This window comes from Gavialis gangeticus, unplaced genomic scaffold, assembly GCF_001723915.1.
Source record: "Gavialis gangeticus isolate Ggan-Ray unplaced genomic scaffold, GavGan_comp1, whole genome shotgun sequence".
Classification (NCBI taxonomy): Eukaryota; Metazoa; Chordata; order Crocodylia; family Gavialidae; genus Gavialis; species Gavialis gangeticus.
Window position 1 is genome coordinate 35,668,195 of NW_017729030.1, and position 15,759 is coordinate 35,683,953.

At 39.1% G+C, this 15,759-nt stretch overlaps 1 protein-coding gene across 1 annotated transcript in view; it reads left to right on the plus strand.

Moving 5' to 3' along the window:
• PCDH10 (protocadherin 10) overlaps nt 1-15,759 on the plus strand; it is a 160,566-nt gene that overhangs the window by 143,173 nt on the left and 1,634 nt on the right. Inside the window, exons 4-7 of the mRNA XM_019521829.1 lie at nt 8-235; nt 2,571-2,629; nt 3,180-3,286; nt 13,673-13,978. Coding sequence (XP_019377374.1) covers nt 8-235; nt 2,571-2,629; nt 3,180-3,286; nt 13,673-13,978 — 700 coding nt within the window. The remainder of the gene's footprint in view (nt 1-7; nt 236-2,570; nt 2,630-3,179; nt 3,287-13,672; nt 13,979-15,759) is intronic.

Below are 15,759 nucleotides of genomic sequence, written 5' to 3' on the forward strand. Positions count from 1 at the left end.
CGCGCAGGGCCCCGCCGACGACGCGCCCGGCTTCGGCTCCCACCACCACAGCCAGAACTACTGCTACCAGGTCTGCCTCACGCCCGAGTCCGCCAAGACCGACCTCATGTTCCTCAAACCCTGCAGCCCGGCCCGCAGCGCCGACGCCGAGCACAGCCCGTGCGGGGCCATCGTCACCGCCTACGCCGACCAGCAGCCCGACATCATCTCCAACGGCAGCATCCTGTCCAGCGAGGTGAGCCCCTGCTACCCCTTCCCTCCCCTCCTCTCCCCTTCCCTCCCCTCCCCAGTGCTGCCCCTTCCCTTCCCTTCCCTTCCTGCCCTGCTCCTCTCTCCTTCTCCCAGCCCCCCGGGCTCTTTCGGGGCCACTGAAAAGTTCAGGAGGGTGTGGAGGCCCTGCAACAGGTTACCCAGTGAGGTAGGGTGGGGGAGTCTCCATCCTTGGAGGTTTTGAAGACATGGTTAGACAAAGCTTTGGCTGGGATGATCTAGTTGGGGGTGGTCCTGCTTTGGGGAAGGGGGGCTGGATCTAGTTGGGAGGGGTCCTGCTTGGGGCAGGGGACAGGATCTAGTTGGGGTGGTCCTGCTTGGGTCAGGGGACTGGATCTAGTTGGGGGTGGTCCTGCTTTGGGGAAGGGATATTGATTTAGTTGGGGGTGGTCCTGCTTGGGTCAGGGGACAGGATCTAGTTGACATGTGCCTGCTTGGGTCAGGGGACTGGATCTAGTTGGGGGTGGTCCTGCTTGGGTCAGGGGACTAGATCTAGTTGGGGGTGGTCCTGCTTTGGGGCAGGGGACTGGATCTAGTTGGAGGTGGTCCTGCTTGGGGCAGGGGACTGGACTTGATGCCTTCCTTAGGTCCCTTCCAACCCTCACTTTCTAGGATTCTTTTGCTGCTGTTTCTTCAGCACCTGCAAGCTCTCTGCTCTCCCACCCCTGACTCTCACCTATCCAGCTGCACTGCAGTTGCTCCCTCTCCAGCCCCAGCTTGGTTTTCCTCTCCTCTCATGAGGCTGCTGGCCTTCCTTTGCCTGGGAGTAATTCCCTGCCCCCAGCCCCCAACTCCCTTTTTTGAAACCCACTCCTGTCCCTTTGATGTTAATGCTTCCCTGGTTTTAACCACATGCCCACCAGAGGTAAGTCTGACTTCCCACAGTAGTTTCAGCTGTGACGTTGCTGAAGCAGCATGTCACTGTTGAAACTACTGTGGGAAGCAGTGGCATCTTTGCATTGGGAGCCAGCTGTGGTGTACTGGACCAGCCTTTCAGAAACAGTCACAGCCAAAAGCCCACACCGTGTGAATTTGAATGAAGCTTACTTAGTTCAGGCCGTGTTGATATTTCAAGTGACATAATGATGCACCAGATCTTTTTTTTTTTTTTTAACTGGTTGCTGAAAATGAATGCCTTTTCTTTTCTTCTGGGCACTGCTCCTTGCAGAACTGCTGCAACTATCAGTTATGAAATTGCAGAAGCAGTGCACTCAGTCATTTAACAGCAAAAGAGTCAAGAGTCTACATTTTCTTCCAGAAGTCTTTTCATGTATGATTAAGTCTGTGGCAGGGGGAAGGGGAACCTTCCTCCAAGGCTGTGAACACCTCTACACTTGGCAAAAGCTTTAATTAATTTGAGAAGGAAAGTCTTTGGTTTTTTTTATTAATTTAACTTTTCATGATTCTGGCTAAACAGTTCTTCTGCATACTGAAGCAGGACTTGAAAATTACAATAATCACTAAATAATTGCTCTGAAATCGTGTGTCAAAGCTCAGCACTCCCTCCCATTGTCTGTGTTCTCTATGCTGTATTATGTCCTGGAAACGTATGCGGAGGCTTACTGCTAAGCATTTTGTCTCCACTATGCTAAAGGGTACACCAATACATCTGTGGTGGCGTACCACCCTGAAAGAGGCATGTTATTTCTTAATACTGATTTATTGAGTATTCCAAGGCCAGCTGAGGCATTTCTAAGTCTTATTTTCTTTAAAAAACGTTTCACTCCACAATAAGGTTTTTAAATGCTGGTTTTTACTGTTGATCCTTCATCAGGTATCTGTAAAAAGGTGACTTCTGTTGTCCTTGGGCTACAGGGTGTCCCTTATTCACCTCTCCCTTCTCCTCCCCCACACCAGAGCCCCCCCAGGCTGAGTTCTGTCTTTCCCATGATTTTTCTGTCTCCATTTTGCTTGTATACTGAGGTTTTTTATAGAACATACTCCAAATCAGATTGTAACACCCTTGCTCACAGGGAATAGAGCATTTTTCTCCCCTTCCAGAAGCAGTCCCATGGATTTCAGTGGGACTACTTGTAGTGTCAGATACTATTCAGTGCAAATAAAAGTATCAGATACTGGGCCTCAGTAACTTAGGGAAATCCCTAGTTATCGATCTGTGTTCCCACTTGCACAAGTAAGGCCTTCAGGATTTAACTCCTATAGAAATGCTTATTTATGGCCTACCTATAGGTGTACATCTACCACAGATAATAACTAATGTGCCTGGCAGTTCTGGTGTGCCATGTGCTGTCAATAGTAGTCAAGATTTTGAGAGTTCAAATGTTTCCATTTCTTTCTAGACAAAGCATCAGCGTGCAGAGCTCAGTTATCTAGTTGATAGACCCCGACGGGTAAACAGGTATGAGTTCCTTATTCCTGGCTTCTAATATGTGCTTTAGGGAGTGTGAATGGGATGCAGAAATGTTCAGTACTAGCTAAGCAATGGATAAATGAATTTATTTAGACATGCTATTAAATAAGCAGTGCCAAGTGAATATATCTGAGTTATGGGTTGTATGCCATCTGAAAAGAGAGCAAAATCTAATTTTGTACTCATCTCAAACATGCTTTAAATACTTATGAATCACTCTGTAGGTTCTGACAGATAATATTGACTTATCTGAATGCAAATTTAGCTTCCCAGCATAAGCAAATGCTACCAAATTATTTATAACAGCTGTATGTAAGAGAGGTGGTGTAATAACGGCCACTGTTTGTTTCAGTTGGGTTATTAGTGCTTGAAAATGCAAGTTTGGTTCATGATGGGCAGACAGACTCTGCAGAAGTAGTGCTGCAGAAAGGAGGTCTGGGTGAATGCAGCACCTTGTGTGGCCATGTGATGGCAGAAGAATGTTTTATGAGTTCCTCTTCCATGTTTATTCTAATATTGAGAATCTTTATGTTTCTAGTTCTGCATTCCAGGAAGCAGACATAGTAAGCTCTAAAGACAGTGGTCATGGAGACAGTGAGCAAGGCGACAGTGATCATGATGCCACTAATCGAGGTCAATCCTCTGGTAAGTCTGAGAAAAGAATCTAAATATTTGCTCTTGTAATAAGAAAGCCAGATAGGCTTTCTTATGTGTATCAGTAAGTATGAGAAGAAGTATGAGTTTGCAGGTGCACATACATCATGCATGAATGGTTATGTTGTTGGGTCAACTTGACATTCCCGCTGAGAGTCAGGAGAGTGGCTTTGAACCCTGATCTGCAGGTGTGTTTTATAAGTTATTTTGTATCACTGGCTTTAGGAAACCTTCTTGCACCTTAAGGCAAAGTAGTTAGTACATTTTACAGCAGACTGTAGATTTTTTTGAATGACTGATTTGAGGGATTTTAGATCATTAGGTCACTTTGTTTACTAGCAGCTTCAGCTGGCATAGTGTATGAAGCTTAGGGGGGAGTTCCTGGGAGAAAGAATGAGCTTTGGGATTGAGTGACAGTTAGGCTGTTAAGATTTTTGCAGGGGCCTGGTAGAGAGGCACGGAGTGCTTTGAATATGTGATGTCTGATACCTGAAGATTGTTTAAGGATTGTTTATCATTCAGATCAAGGGACTACATGGTGCAACAATCTCCACATTAATGAGTATACAGCCTGTGATGGTCATGTCTTCAGTCTTGTGAAGTGGAAAAAAATGTTTAAGCATACTACCATATCATGATAATGTATGGCTTAAAAATGTGTCAAGGAATATAATTACGTGTGGCTGTCTGTCTTTGCTCTTACATTAACATGCTTTTTTTTAAGACAGCAGTTCAGTGTTTCTGTGGAAATAACTGGCTCATTAACATACGTGCACATTTGTGCACACGTGCATGCATCCATGTGTGATGCACATATGCAGACACACAGTGCTGATGTTTGACAGTTGGTCACAGTCAGTACAGTAAAGTTGTGTGAACCCAAGATTAATTACACTAGCCATTTTCCCCATTCTTTTACATCCCCTAAAATATTTTGCAGCAAGTGATTTGTGTAAGGTGATTCCCATCTCCCTCACTTTTCACCTTCTTTTCCCCTCTTGGCAGTTTCAGAAGCATCAAGAGAAAAAGGCAGCCCTTGCCTCACCTGAGCTAGGAGCTGGTCCTGCCAGGACTCACTGCTTTGCTAGTGTGCTGTGCCTTCTCACTGCTTTTGTCACTGTCCCTTTACCATGGGAAACCCAGACACCAGAGAGAAAGAAGGCCACTAAGAGCCCCTTTATATTGCTGCAAGTCATTAATATGCAGACCTAATCAGACTTGAGAAGAGCCAAGAGTCTCCGGAGCTCTCTGCTCCTTGCAGGGCTTCATGCTAAGTGAACAGAGCGTCTATTTTGTGTCTGGGAACCTGACAACAAACCAGGTCTTGCCAGAAGTTTACATCTGAACACAGAGCCTCTTTCATTTTTGGCCTATATATGGCGTATGATTTATTGTTGTCTTAAAAAGCCATGCATTTAGCCTCCCCCACCCATTCTTGTGCACAGTTTCTGATGCAGCAATCAGTGCTAGAGAGTTATAAAAAGCTCCCTCTCCTCCTCTCTCCCTCTCTGTGGTTTTTTTTTATTTATTTTTTTTTTTGTTTAGCTGCATTTCAATTTTTTTTACATGTTTTACTGCAGCACTCATCTCAGTGAACATTTCAATCAGTTTAGGCCCTCAACATAATGAACCATAATAACCAAACAGGAGAGAAAAGAATAAACATCTGCAAAAGGGGCTGGATTTGAAAGACTGGTGGTGGGAATATAATCACGTAGCTGCACATCAACCAAAAGCTATTTTATTTTAGAAGCATCCAGTGCTGCTGTTATAATTATCCTTTAGTTTTTTTTTCACTTCCTTGTAAAAGAACTACAAGTCACACATGAACATTGGAGTCTTTCTCAAGCTTGATACCAGTTCTTAGCCTGTGTGTGTGTATTGTTTGCTTGTTTGTTTTTAACAAATTAAGAAACAAAATTGATTTGTTATTTGAAGGTCATTTAATTTGTTGTTGGGTTTTCTTTTTCAATAATGGCTTAATGTGATTTATAGGCTCATACAATTAAAGCAGAGCATAGATATGACTAAATTACATTTGTCAATCACTTTTTGATCTAATCAGAATTCTTTTTTTTTTTAATTGAAAACTCACTTCTCAAACAAAATCCAATTTTTATAAATTGCTACAATGCATTTAAGGTAATTTGCATAAAGATTTTTGCAATGCGTGTTCTAAATATGTACATGTATGATACACCAAAAATTTCTCCTGATATGCTGGGTACGTGTATTATCCTCCACTGGAAACCCTGGCCTGAATCCTGCTGTCAGTGCACAGGACAGCACTCCCTCATTAACATCAGTGATGACAAAGAGAGCTTCAGCATTAAATCTTCACTCATGCTCTTAGTATTTCTCAGTGGATTTGAGGAAAGGGTGGGAGTAAATCTTCTTTGAACTTAAATGGCTTGAGGGAATATAATGTTTGAGGGCCTTCTTGCTTGATTTGTTTTAAATGCTGCTCCTCTTTATTTGATTCTTTCTAATTTAGCAGAGGGAAAACACAGTGATTGATTGAATGGCTGAATACTGGCCTAGGCAAACAGAAAACATAATAGTTCATGTCTGCATTTTGATGATCAGCATAACCTCAGTGAAAAATTATGTGGGGGACTAATGTGCTAAATGGGGCCCCCTTAGGCTGCTGCTTTCTTGACTTTTGGTCTAAACATTATTGTTTCCCATCCTTTTGCCTCAGCATCTGTCTTTTTTCTTCCCTTTAATTCTTTATTTCTTCCTTCCCTTTCCCAGTCTTTTTTCTCCTTCAATATTCCTTCTCATTTTGCTGTCATTGTACTTTTCTTTTTTCTTTTTTATATTAGTAGCTGCCACAGTATAGTATAGCATCATATATCTGCCCAGAAATACTTTATAAATGATTCTGGCTGCAGAATACAGTTTATTCTTTAGTTAGTTCCACTGTTCACCTGGAAAATATTTTTGTAGTTTACATACTGTGTGACCTCTCCTCTTGTCATTAGCTATCCACTGTTTAGACAAGGAGACTATTGAAGACAGTGGATTATCAGTTGGAAAACATGGCATTGATGCTTCTACACAAACAGAGTTTTTTCACATAGCACAACTTTTTACAAATCACATTGAACTAACCTTTTACATATTACTGGCCAGATTCTCAGCTTGGAAAAAAAACAGCAAGAACAAAAACCTGTTGTGCCATGGATTGAACTGAACATCTTTATTCTTCTTTTAAATTTATGTCTTCTTAACAGTGATTGAATTTAAAGCTGTTTGTTCTTGAGTCTATCTGTGTTAGATACCTATATGGGCCCAGTACTATATCATCTGGGTACATCACAGTCTTTAATGTATTTATATTCCCCAAACCACCGTAAAGTAGGGAGAATTGTTATCCCCATTCTACAGTTGAGGAACTGAGGCATACAGAAATGAAGAGAGAGATTTTCAGCAAGGCTTACATTGATTTGATTATAGTTGGGCATCTAAGGTATTATAAAAATCCCATTATAACTGACTTTCCCTAGGTCTCATAGGGAGTACTTGGAAGAGCAGGGAGTGGAGTTTCCTGAAATCCAGACCAATACCCTTCTCACCATACCTTCCTTCCTCACTAGAGTCTTAGGCTAAAGACAGAGGACTGGATTTCCCCAGGGACAAAGCTTTATTTTAGGATCCTGCAGAGTTACAAGCCCATTGCCCCATCCTAAGTATCTGTGAAGAACCAAGATAAAACTTTCTCCCCACCCTTCCCCCATTCCAATAATTCATCTAATTCAAGCTAATTGCCCATTCAAGCTTCATGTGCCCGTTTGATGGAACTTAAAGTCCAGGACAATCAGCCCTGGCTGTTTTTAGCCCTACAGACAAAAGTCTGTATTTATTTGTCGAAAAGATGCAGATAAGAGTTCCTTTATCAACTTAGGAATGTACTTCAATCATGTTGTGGGTTTTCTTCCTACCTTGACATTTTTGGTCTTTCTTCTGTAGCTGGTGTCACACTTTCAATGTAAGGCTGACTAAGTGCAGTTAAAATACAAGCAGGGGCACAGTCAGGCAGTTCAGTACATATTAAATGCCCTCTTGGCTTTGGGGGTCATCTTCTACAGGTGTTAACTTAAATAGGTCATTACATTCCACTGACTTGCAACTGTTGCAGGTGAACTTGTGACACCACCCGGAGGCTGTCAACATGGATACCAGTCAGTGCACTGCGTGTGCATGTGCCTTTAAGAAACTCCACTCCCTGCTCTTCCAAGTACTCCCCATGAGACCTAGGGAAAGTCAGTTATAATGGGATTTTCATAACACCTTAGATGCCCAGCTATAATCAAATCAATGTAAGCCTTGCTGAAAATCTCTCTATTCATTTCTGTATGCCTCAGTTCCTCAACTGTGAAATGGGGATAACAGTTCTCCCTACTTTACGGTGGTTTGGGGAATATAAATACATTAAAGACTGTGATGTACTCAGATGATATAGTACTGGGCCCACATATGTATCTAACACAGATAGACTCAAGAATATAGTATAGACACCTGTCCTCTAAGCCTTGAATTGATGCCATCAACTCATTTCATGTAGCTGGTTACCAATTAACCGTCTGGTAACAAACATTTTCAAACACGGCATTTGTACTCAGGATCTTAGCCATTCTGTTCAACATTCAATTTACGTTACAAATTTAAAAGAACGTTTTAAAAACATTTGTTGGATATATTTTCTGGCAGAAATGTATGTTAAACACTGCAGATATAAAGCTGTTGTCCCATTAGCAAGCATACCCACCTGATTTGCAGCCTATTTGAATGATTCAGTACCAGGTGGAATAAGTTGGTGACATAGAAATCGATAAGATTAGTCCACTCTTGCTATATCTAGAACAGCCAACTCAAGACTGGGCTATTGTGACTTGCCTGTATGTGGGACTGCCTGAATGGACCATATGGAAAGCTTTAGTCGGAGCAGAACATAGTAGCCCATTTTCTGACGGGCGGGTGATAAAGGGACACCACTGGACATTAGTCCAGTGTTCTAGATCAGCGGTTTCCAAACTCTGACATATTGTGCACCACCAGTTTAAAACAATACAACCTTAAGTACCACCGGCCCATTTTTGTCATATAAAGTAATTATAATAAATCTGTTAATGCGTACCACTGACAGGTTGTCTGTGTAACACTGGTGGTACACAAACCAGACTGGGAACCGCTGCTGTAGAGTCTGCAGTGGTTCCCATCTTTCTAGGCACAATTCAAGGTGCTGCTTTTAACCTGTAAGGCCTTAAACAGTCTGGGTCCTACACACTTAAGGGGCTGCCTTCTGCCTTATGTTGCTTTGTGATCTCTAATGCTGAGAACAACCTCCTGCAAATCTCATCAAGGCACCAGGTTTATTTGGCAAAGGTGGGTGGGCATTTTGGGAGTTGTTCTTCTGGAACTTTCTCTCCCTTGTGATCCATCACAGCCCATGCCTGGACATCCTCCAGACTCTAGAGCCTTTTTCAATTTGAATAGGTCTTAAGCAGGCAGCATTAAAATTGTTCTGTTTCATACTGTTTTGTTTTAATCTTTTTTATCTGTTTTCATAATTTATCTTGTTTTTAGAGTAAGCTGCTTTATGCTTCTTTTGAGGAAGGTGACATGTACGTCTAATAAAACGAGCAGGGGGTTGGACTAAATGATCTCTCCAAGTTCCTTCCAAATCTATTTTTTATGATTCTAAAGACATCTGATTATATATGTAAGAATGAAGGTGCAAGCTGTGACATTCTCCTGCATCCTCTAGACAAGTGATTTGTGGAACAGCTTTGGCAGAAGTTGAAAGATCCGGGGATGCAGAAGAGGCACCATATTGCGATTGTCAGGGGAGAAGAGATTAAGAAACTTAAGAGAAAAAAATCTAGGCATAAAGGCACAGAGAGAGCCTCTATTCCTTTCCAATCTATGAGAAGTGAGAGCTAAATCCTAGCTTGAAGAACACTTGGTTAAAGAGCCTATTTGGATAAATTAAAATAAGATTGAACACAAAGAAAAAATGACTTAGAAAAAGTGATTTAATTTTAACTGAATGGGTTTACATTCCTATCAACTTTTGTATCTCAATGATTCAGATTAGGCTTTGGAAGAGTTGAATGCTAGAAATGTTTAAGTGTATATTCATGCTGTTGTACAGATGACAGTTGTACACAAAGCAACATCCACTAATACTACCTACTTTTTCCATAATACATTTTTAATAGATATCAAAAGAGGTCAGGGACAGGTTTTCAATTTTATAGGCAGGAAAATGAAGACATAGGGAGGTGAAGTGACTTGCCCAAGGTCATCTAGCAGCCTGGAAAAGAGACCTGGGAATAGAAACTTGGACTTCTAGTGCCAGTCCAGTATTGATCCACTAGCCCACATGGCCCCCTTCTCATAGCAGAAGAATATAGTAAACATAATCTAATGATTAATAAAAGCAAAGACTGTAGAAAATAGCACAGATTGAAAAACAAACAGACTACAGTTATTTTGTTAACTTTTTTTTGTTTTCAGTTTTAATTACACCATTAGCATCAAGAGTATGTTTGAATATATTCATTTATTACTTTGAAGGTTTGATATATGAATCTGTTTTCTTCATTAAATTATGAAAGAATAAATTATTTAAAATACATTTCTGCTGAGAAAAATTATATCTAAAGAGGTTCTTTCATGCTAACCGGCATACATATTCATATACATTTTCATTTTCTGTTTCTGAAATAATGGGAAATATTCATTTTAGAAAGTCGACTGCATTAGTAATCTGAATCAAACACAATTCTAGAAATTCAGATTAAGAATGAAAAATTCCCCCTTAACTACGGCCCTGTTTTTTCTTTTCTTTTCTTTTCTTTTTTTTTAATAGGGCAGTTAATGCAGCAGGTGAACTTACTTGCTGTTCTTTGACCCATCTAGTAACTAGGTCTAATGAAGTAGGGTAAGGAATGTGTTCCAGGTCTCTTTTTCCATGCAGTTTTACATATATATTGTATTTAAAATCTCACAAAGTTTTATCATGTATCATTATTTGAGTGTTCTGTGTATCTTTTTAGAAATCATCATTGTTAATTCATAGCACGTACTCATATTTAAAATCTCGAGTTTCATTTGTATGTTAGACTTCATATTTTTAATTCACTTATAGTATTAGGTATTTCTCCACTGTGGGTTTGCAATTATGATGAGTAGTTTCATCCAGAAAAACTATACACCTAGCGAGATTTATGAGGAAGATGAGATGGAAGTGTTATACTGCTGAATATTTCTTTTTGTTATAAATCAAGAATATGGTTCCTGGTTTACGAAGGAGTTGTGTGCCAGATGCCTTATTTCTTCTTCTGTGATATAGCTCCCTTCTCACAAAAGAGACAACCCTTTTCCTTTCACTATTGGTACAAGTATTGAGTACTGTCAGTTAGAAGCAATATGAGATAAAGTCATCCCATTATCCCTTTAAAAAAAAAAGAAAATATATATATAGCCTGCTACTATATCATAGTTAATAAACATGAGTATAGGGGCCAATGTGACTTCAAAATGTGGGTACCATTTGGAATATACTGCATTGTAAAAATATGATTACCAAAGGGCTGAATTTTGCTCTTACTAAAGCCTTTTGGAATTTTGCCATTTCTGCTGGGGAAGCAATATGAAGTCCTGATCCTTTCTGAACATGTCATTCCTTTCCTACCTACAGATACATGCATTTGAATTCCAGCTGTCCATTCCAGCCATAGCTATTACTGTCCTATACATGTGTGCATGCTTGTGCATGCATGTGTAATCCTCTTTTGGTAGCTTCCATTTCCTTCAAGAGGAAAAATAATGTTTGTTATATAAGATACACATTTTAGGCCTCCTTTCTTTCTTTCCTTCATTTATTTAAAATGGTGATTTGGTGTGGCTATAACATCGTTTTGATAATAAGCTGTTATATAATACTACCTATTCAGTACACTGCAGTAGGCAAGCAGAAATCAGAAAAAAATAAGTAGTAGTATCAAGATAGACAAATTTTGCAGTGTAACAGATGGTGTAAAAGCAAAATGGTAAAATAGGAGGTAATGTACCAAGGGAAAAATAAATTCAAGGAGAAAAAAAGGTCTGCCCTTGAACAAATAGCTAAAGCTCTCCCTACCTACTGGTGAAAAGAACACAGTTTAATACTTATCCTTAAGCTTTTCTGTCTCTCTCTCACCACCATTCAGTTTCAGACACCATTCAACGTAGTTGGGATAGCAAAATGTAATTTGTAAAAAAATTCCTTCATAACATTGGAATATTATTGGTCTACGTGTGACTTTAGGTAACAGCAAAACTGAAAATATCAGTCTGATTTAAATGTTGCCAATATTTTCTGGGCTGCCAAAATCTCTGACCCAGAAAATATGTCTGGCCCTGCATAGAATTACTGTTCTTTGAACAGTCCTAATACTGACTTTTGAAGTAATAGTATACATTCACTATTTTTAAAAATGTATACCTGAAAACTTTCATTCCCAGGGTTTTCTTGTTTTTTATTTTTGAATCTCTTTTTGTGATAGATGTTACCAGTATGCCATCAAGGACTAAACTATCCAGCTGCCTTCTGAACTATTTGTATGTCTTGCATGCTGTTCCTTTTCCGATTCCTTAATCCAAGCTGCAGTGCACGTTTGCATTCCTCAACAGCTCACTGATCAGTAATTTATTTCCAGACTACTGCATATCAATTATCAATGGAGGGTTATAATCGAAGCCAGACTTAATATTGCACATAACATAAAATAAAAAGTCATTGTAAAGTGAGATTAATCTGTAATAAAAAGCTTTTCTTTTTCTTCCTTACCATCTACCTAAATGAATTCTCTCAGTTTCCAGGCACCTGTTGATCACTCACAGGCAATTCTTTGATGAAAACAATGTTTTTCATAGTGAGAGATAACACATAACTATAACTAATATAAATCAAATTATGCAGAAATGTGGCGGGACTCTAAACACTAATTGTTACTCAAGAGATAAAGCTAATCAAATTCTCTATAGTTTTGACTGGGGAATGAGCTACATTACATGAATATTGTTACAGATGTTGAAAAATTTCCCCATTTTTGTCGTGAGTTATGGCACATTTTTGTAAACCTAATGCACTAATTGTAAATACAGTATTTATAACTGATTTTGTTCCATGTGGATGTATACCTATTCGAAGACATTCAGTTTCTCTACAAATAGTGGGAAAAGAAGAGAGAAGGGATGGCATTATTTTGTACTCTCTCTGACTGCTACCAAAAATCAATGGGAGAAAATAGTGGATATTTCTTTCTATTTCAAGGACTTTTACTCTGTCCTCAAGGAATCTAATCCAAAGACTTAAGGAATCACAGTCAGGAAATATTCCACTGGAATGCCTCTCTGAAGGTAGTCAATGGTAGGACTGCTTGTCATTTGAAATCTTAATAGCTTTAAAGGACTTGTAAGCAAACAGTTTTGTATTGGCAGGGACAAGTGTTTGCTGATATAGAGGAAGCAATAACACATTTGTCAATAGTATCTGCAGCCATGTCACACTGGTCTACAGCTAACTTTGCACCGCTAATTACAGTAATTTACAATAGGATTCTCTCCAGTTATTAGGGTAACTTGATAATAGGAAGGGATGCTGTTGTGGCAATGATGCTAACTAACTCCAAAGGAATGATGGAAAGGACGGACTTAGTAAGTCATTTTGAAAGCTAAAATGTTGGCTACACACAGATATCAGAGCTACTTTTAATAATTTGTAGGGTCTGTCTACCTATATTTTCATACATGATCAGCTACTTTATGGTAGGCTTTATCTACCTGTATTTTCAAACATGCACGTACAGCTACTTTATAGGATTCATTAGCATTCTGTTTCAGAAGTGAAATCTGATTCCTTAGTAGAGAGAGTTCATTCTTTTGGCAAGGTCCATATTCATCAGTATTTTTCCCCCCAAAGAGTGATTCCTTCATGCCATTCTGGCATTATGAAACAAGTTTCTGCCATCATCTACAAGCTGAGTTCATCTTGTGCTTGAAGAGATTGTATGTAGTAAGATCTATAAGAGATTTTAATTTTAAACATCATCATCACCCTTCTTCTCTCTCTCTTTCTCCCTCTCTCCCTTTTTTTCCCCCCACAACATGATGCTCCAGTACTTTCTCTTTTTAAAATGGTGACTCTGACTTGTGAAGACCAAATAATCAGCTCTTTTGTTGGTGGGATGATCAGAGTAGAAATAGTTTTCAGAGGATTTCTCTTCATATATCTCTTTTCATCCACCATGTATTTTCTCCTCTGTCAGCAGTTGGTCGTGATGCTGAAGCTTATATCTGTAGTTTCTTTCTCTCTCCTGCTTGCAGGCATGGATCTCTTTTCCAACTGCACAGAGGAATGTAAAGCACTGGGTCACTCAGATCGATGCTGGATGCCTTCCTTTGTTCCATCCGATGGACGCCAAGCTGCAGATTACCGCAGCAATCTGCATGTACCTGGTATGGACTCTGTTCCAGACACTGAAGTGTTTGAAACACCAGAAGCCCAGCCTGGGGCAGAAAGATCCTTCTCCACCTTTGGCAAAGAGAAGGCCCTTCACAATACTCTGGAGAGGAAGGAGTTGGATGGACTGCTGTCTAATACACGAGCGCCTTACAAACCACCATATTTGAGTAAGTACTATTCAAAAGGCTGTGTGAAAGTGTTCCCTTTGTGGGACTAAAACTTGATAGGAATAGTGCAGACAGATCATTGGAGGCAAAATGAAAAGTTGATTCCTCTTGGATTAAGGCACTATGGAAGAGAGCAATGTTGAAAGTAAAAAGGAAGAGGTTTTATTTCATTTATTAAGACAGTTTTTAACAATAAAAATATAATTAGTGTTTTTTTATTTTTTGGAAGATGAAATGTATTGGAAGGCTTCCTTGCACTACTTTTTGAAAGAGAGGCTTACTCGACTAAACACTTCTGAAGTACAAAATTAAGGCAGGCAAAGGGTCGTTTGCATTCTAAATACTCTTAAAGTACTACTTTTTTCTTATTGGTACTAAGCATATCACCAAACAACACTTTTGCATACTGCTTCTTTGCTAAAATTAGGCATTGTGGAAAGCAGCAGATGAGTTATTTCTTTTTTTTTTTCCCCCTCTCTGTTTCCACTGTCTCCCTTTCAAGGCCTCAACCTATATGATTATCAACTTTTCTGTTGTAGTCAACACTTAGTCTTCTGAATTCTTGCCTTTTTATTTTAGTCATCTTCGTGACCATGGTTAATTGATACAGAGAGTGTATAGACCCAGAAAGGACACTTCATTTTGGAATCTGAGCCAGATGAAGAAAGTTGTCTAAGACCAAAGTATTCCTTTAATTTACCTCTATATCTACTTTGACTTGAAGAGTTTGATACTTGCCAATCTGTATTTCTGAAGTCAAGGAGAACCTTATAATAAACACCCTATTAAAGCAACAGAAATATCTTAAATCATTATGTCAGGCAAGTAAATATTGCTGAGAGTTGGCTTTATATTAATTTATGTTTTAAATTAATTTGGTGATTGTAAAATACGCTGCACTGACAGCCTTGGAAACTGAAGTCCTTTGTTTATACGGACAGATATAGTGCTTGCTTCTCTTTTTCTTTCTCAGCTCTGCCCTGACAGTCTTACCTTTCAAAGTGTAAAAATAGTTCAGTCTTGTCTATTCAATCCATTGACACTCTGTTGGGTCTACCAAAAAGCTGACAAATTGTGATGTCAGTTTTATGATCTGAACTTTAAAAAAAACCAGAAAACCCCAGAAAAACAAAACAAAAAAAAGAACCTCATTCCACACAGAACAAAATAAAAGCCATCACCTAATAATGTCTCTGTATTCTGCTCGCCAGAGTCAAATTAGAATTATTGACCTACTAGTAAACTTTATTTTTTTTCCTTACTATTTCCCTATAGTTTGCTCACATCTCAGTTTCCCATAATACTAGACCTCATTCTATCACGGTGGGTTATTTTTTATTTTATTTTTACGTTTTAATTAAAATCTGTTTTATAGTTTTATAGCATAGCCATACAAATCATGACAATACACCTGTTCTTGTTCAATTTCAGTAAAATTATTATTGGGAAGATTCTTTTGTGTGGCCAAATTGATGCTTTTGTTTATTTCTTCCAGGTTTTGGAGTGCAGTTTTTTAAAAATCAGTATGCTATTTTCCTATTAGTTTAGCTTTTAAACTTTAGTTAAATTAGTATAATTGATTATGTTTGTCAGTCTGGTAACTAATTGTTCCATACTTTATAGTTTACTTTCTTCACACAACTTGGCATGAGAATATAAAATGTAATTCAGTTGGCTTTGGCACAAAATCCAATAATATTGGTGAGTGGTATGATTTGAGTTATACTAAGCAGAATTAAATCTGGAATTTGAATTTCACTGAACCTCAAAACTAAATCTAC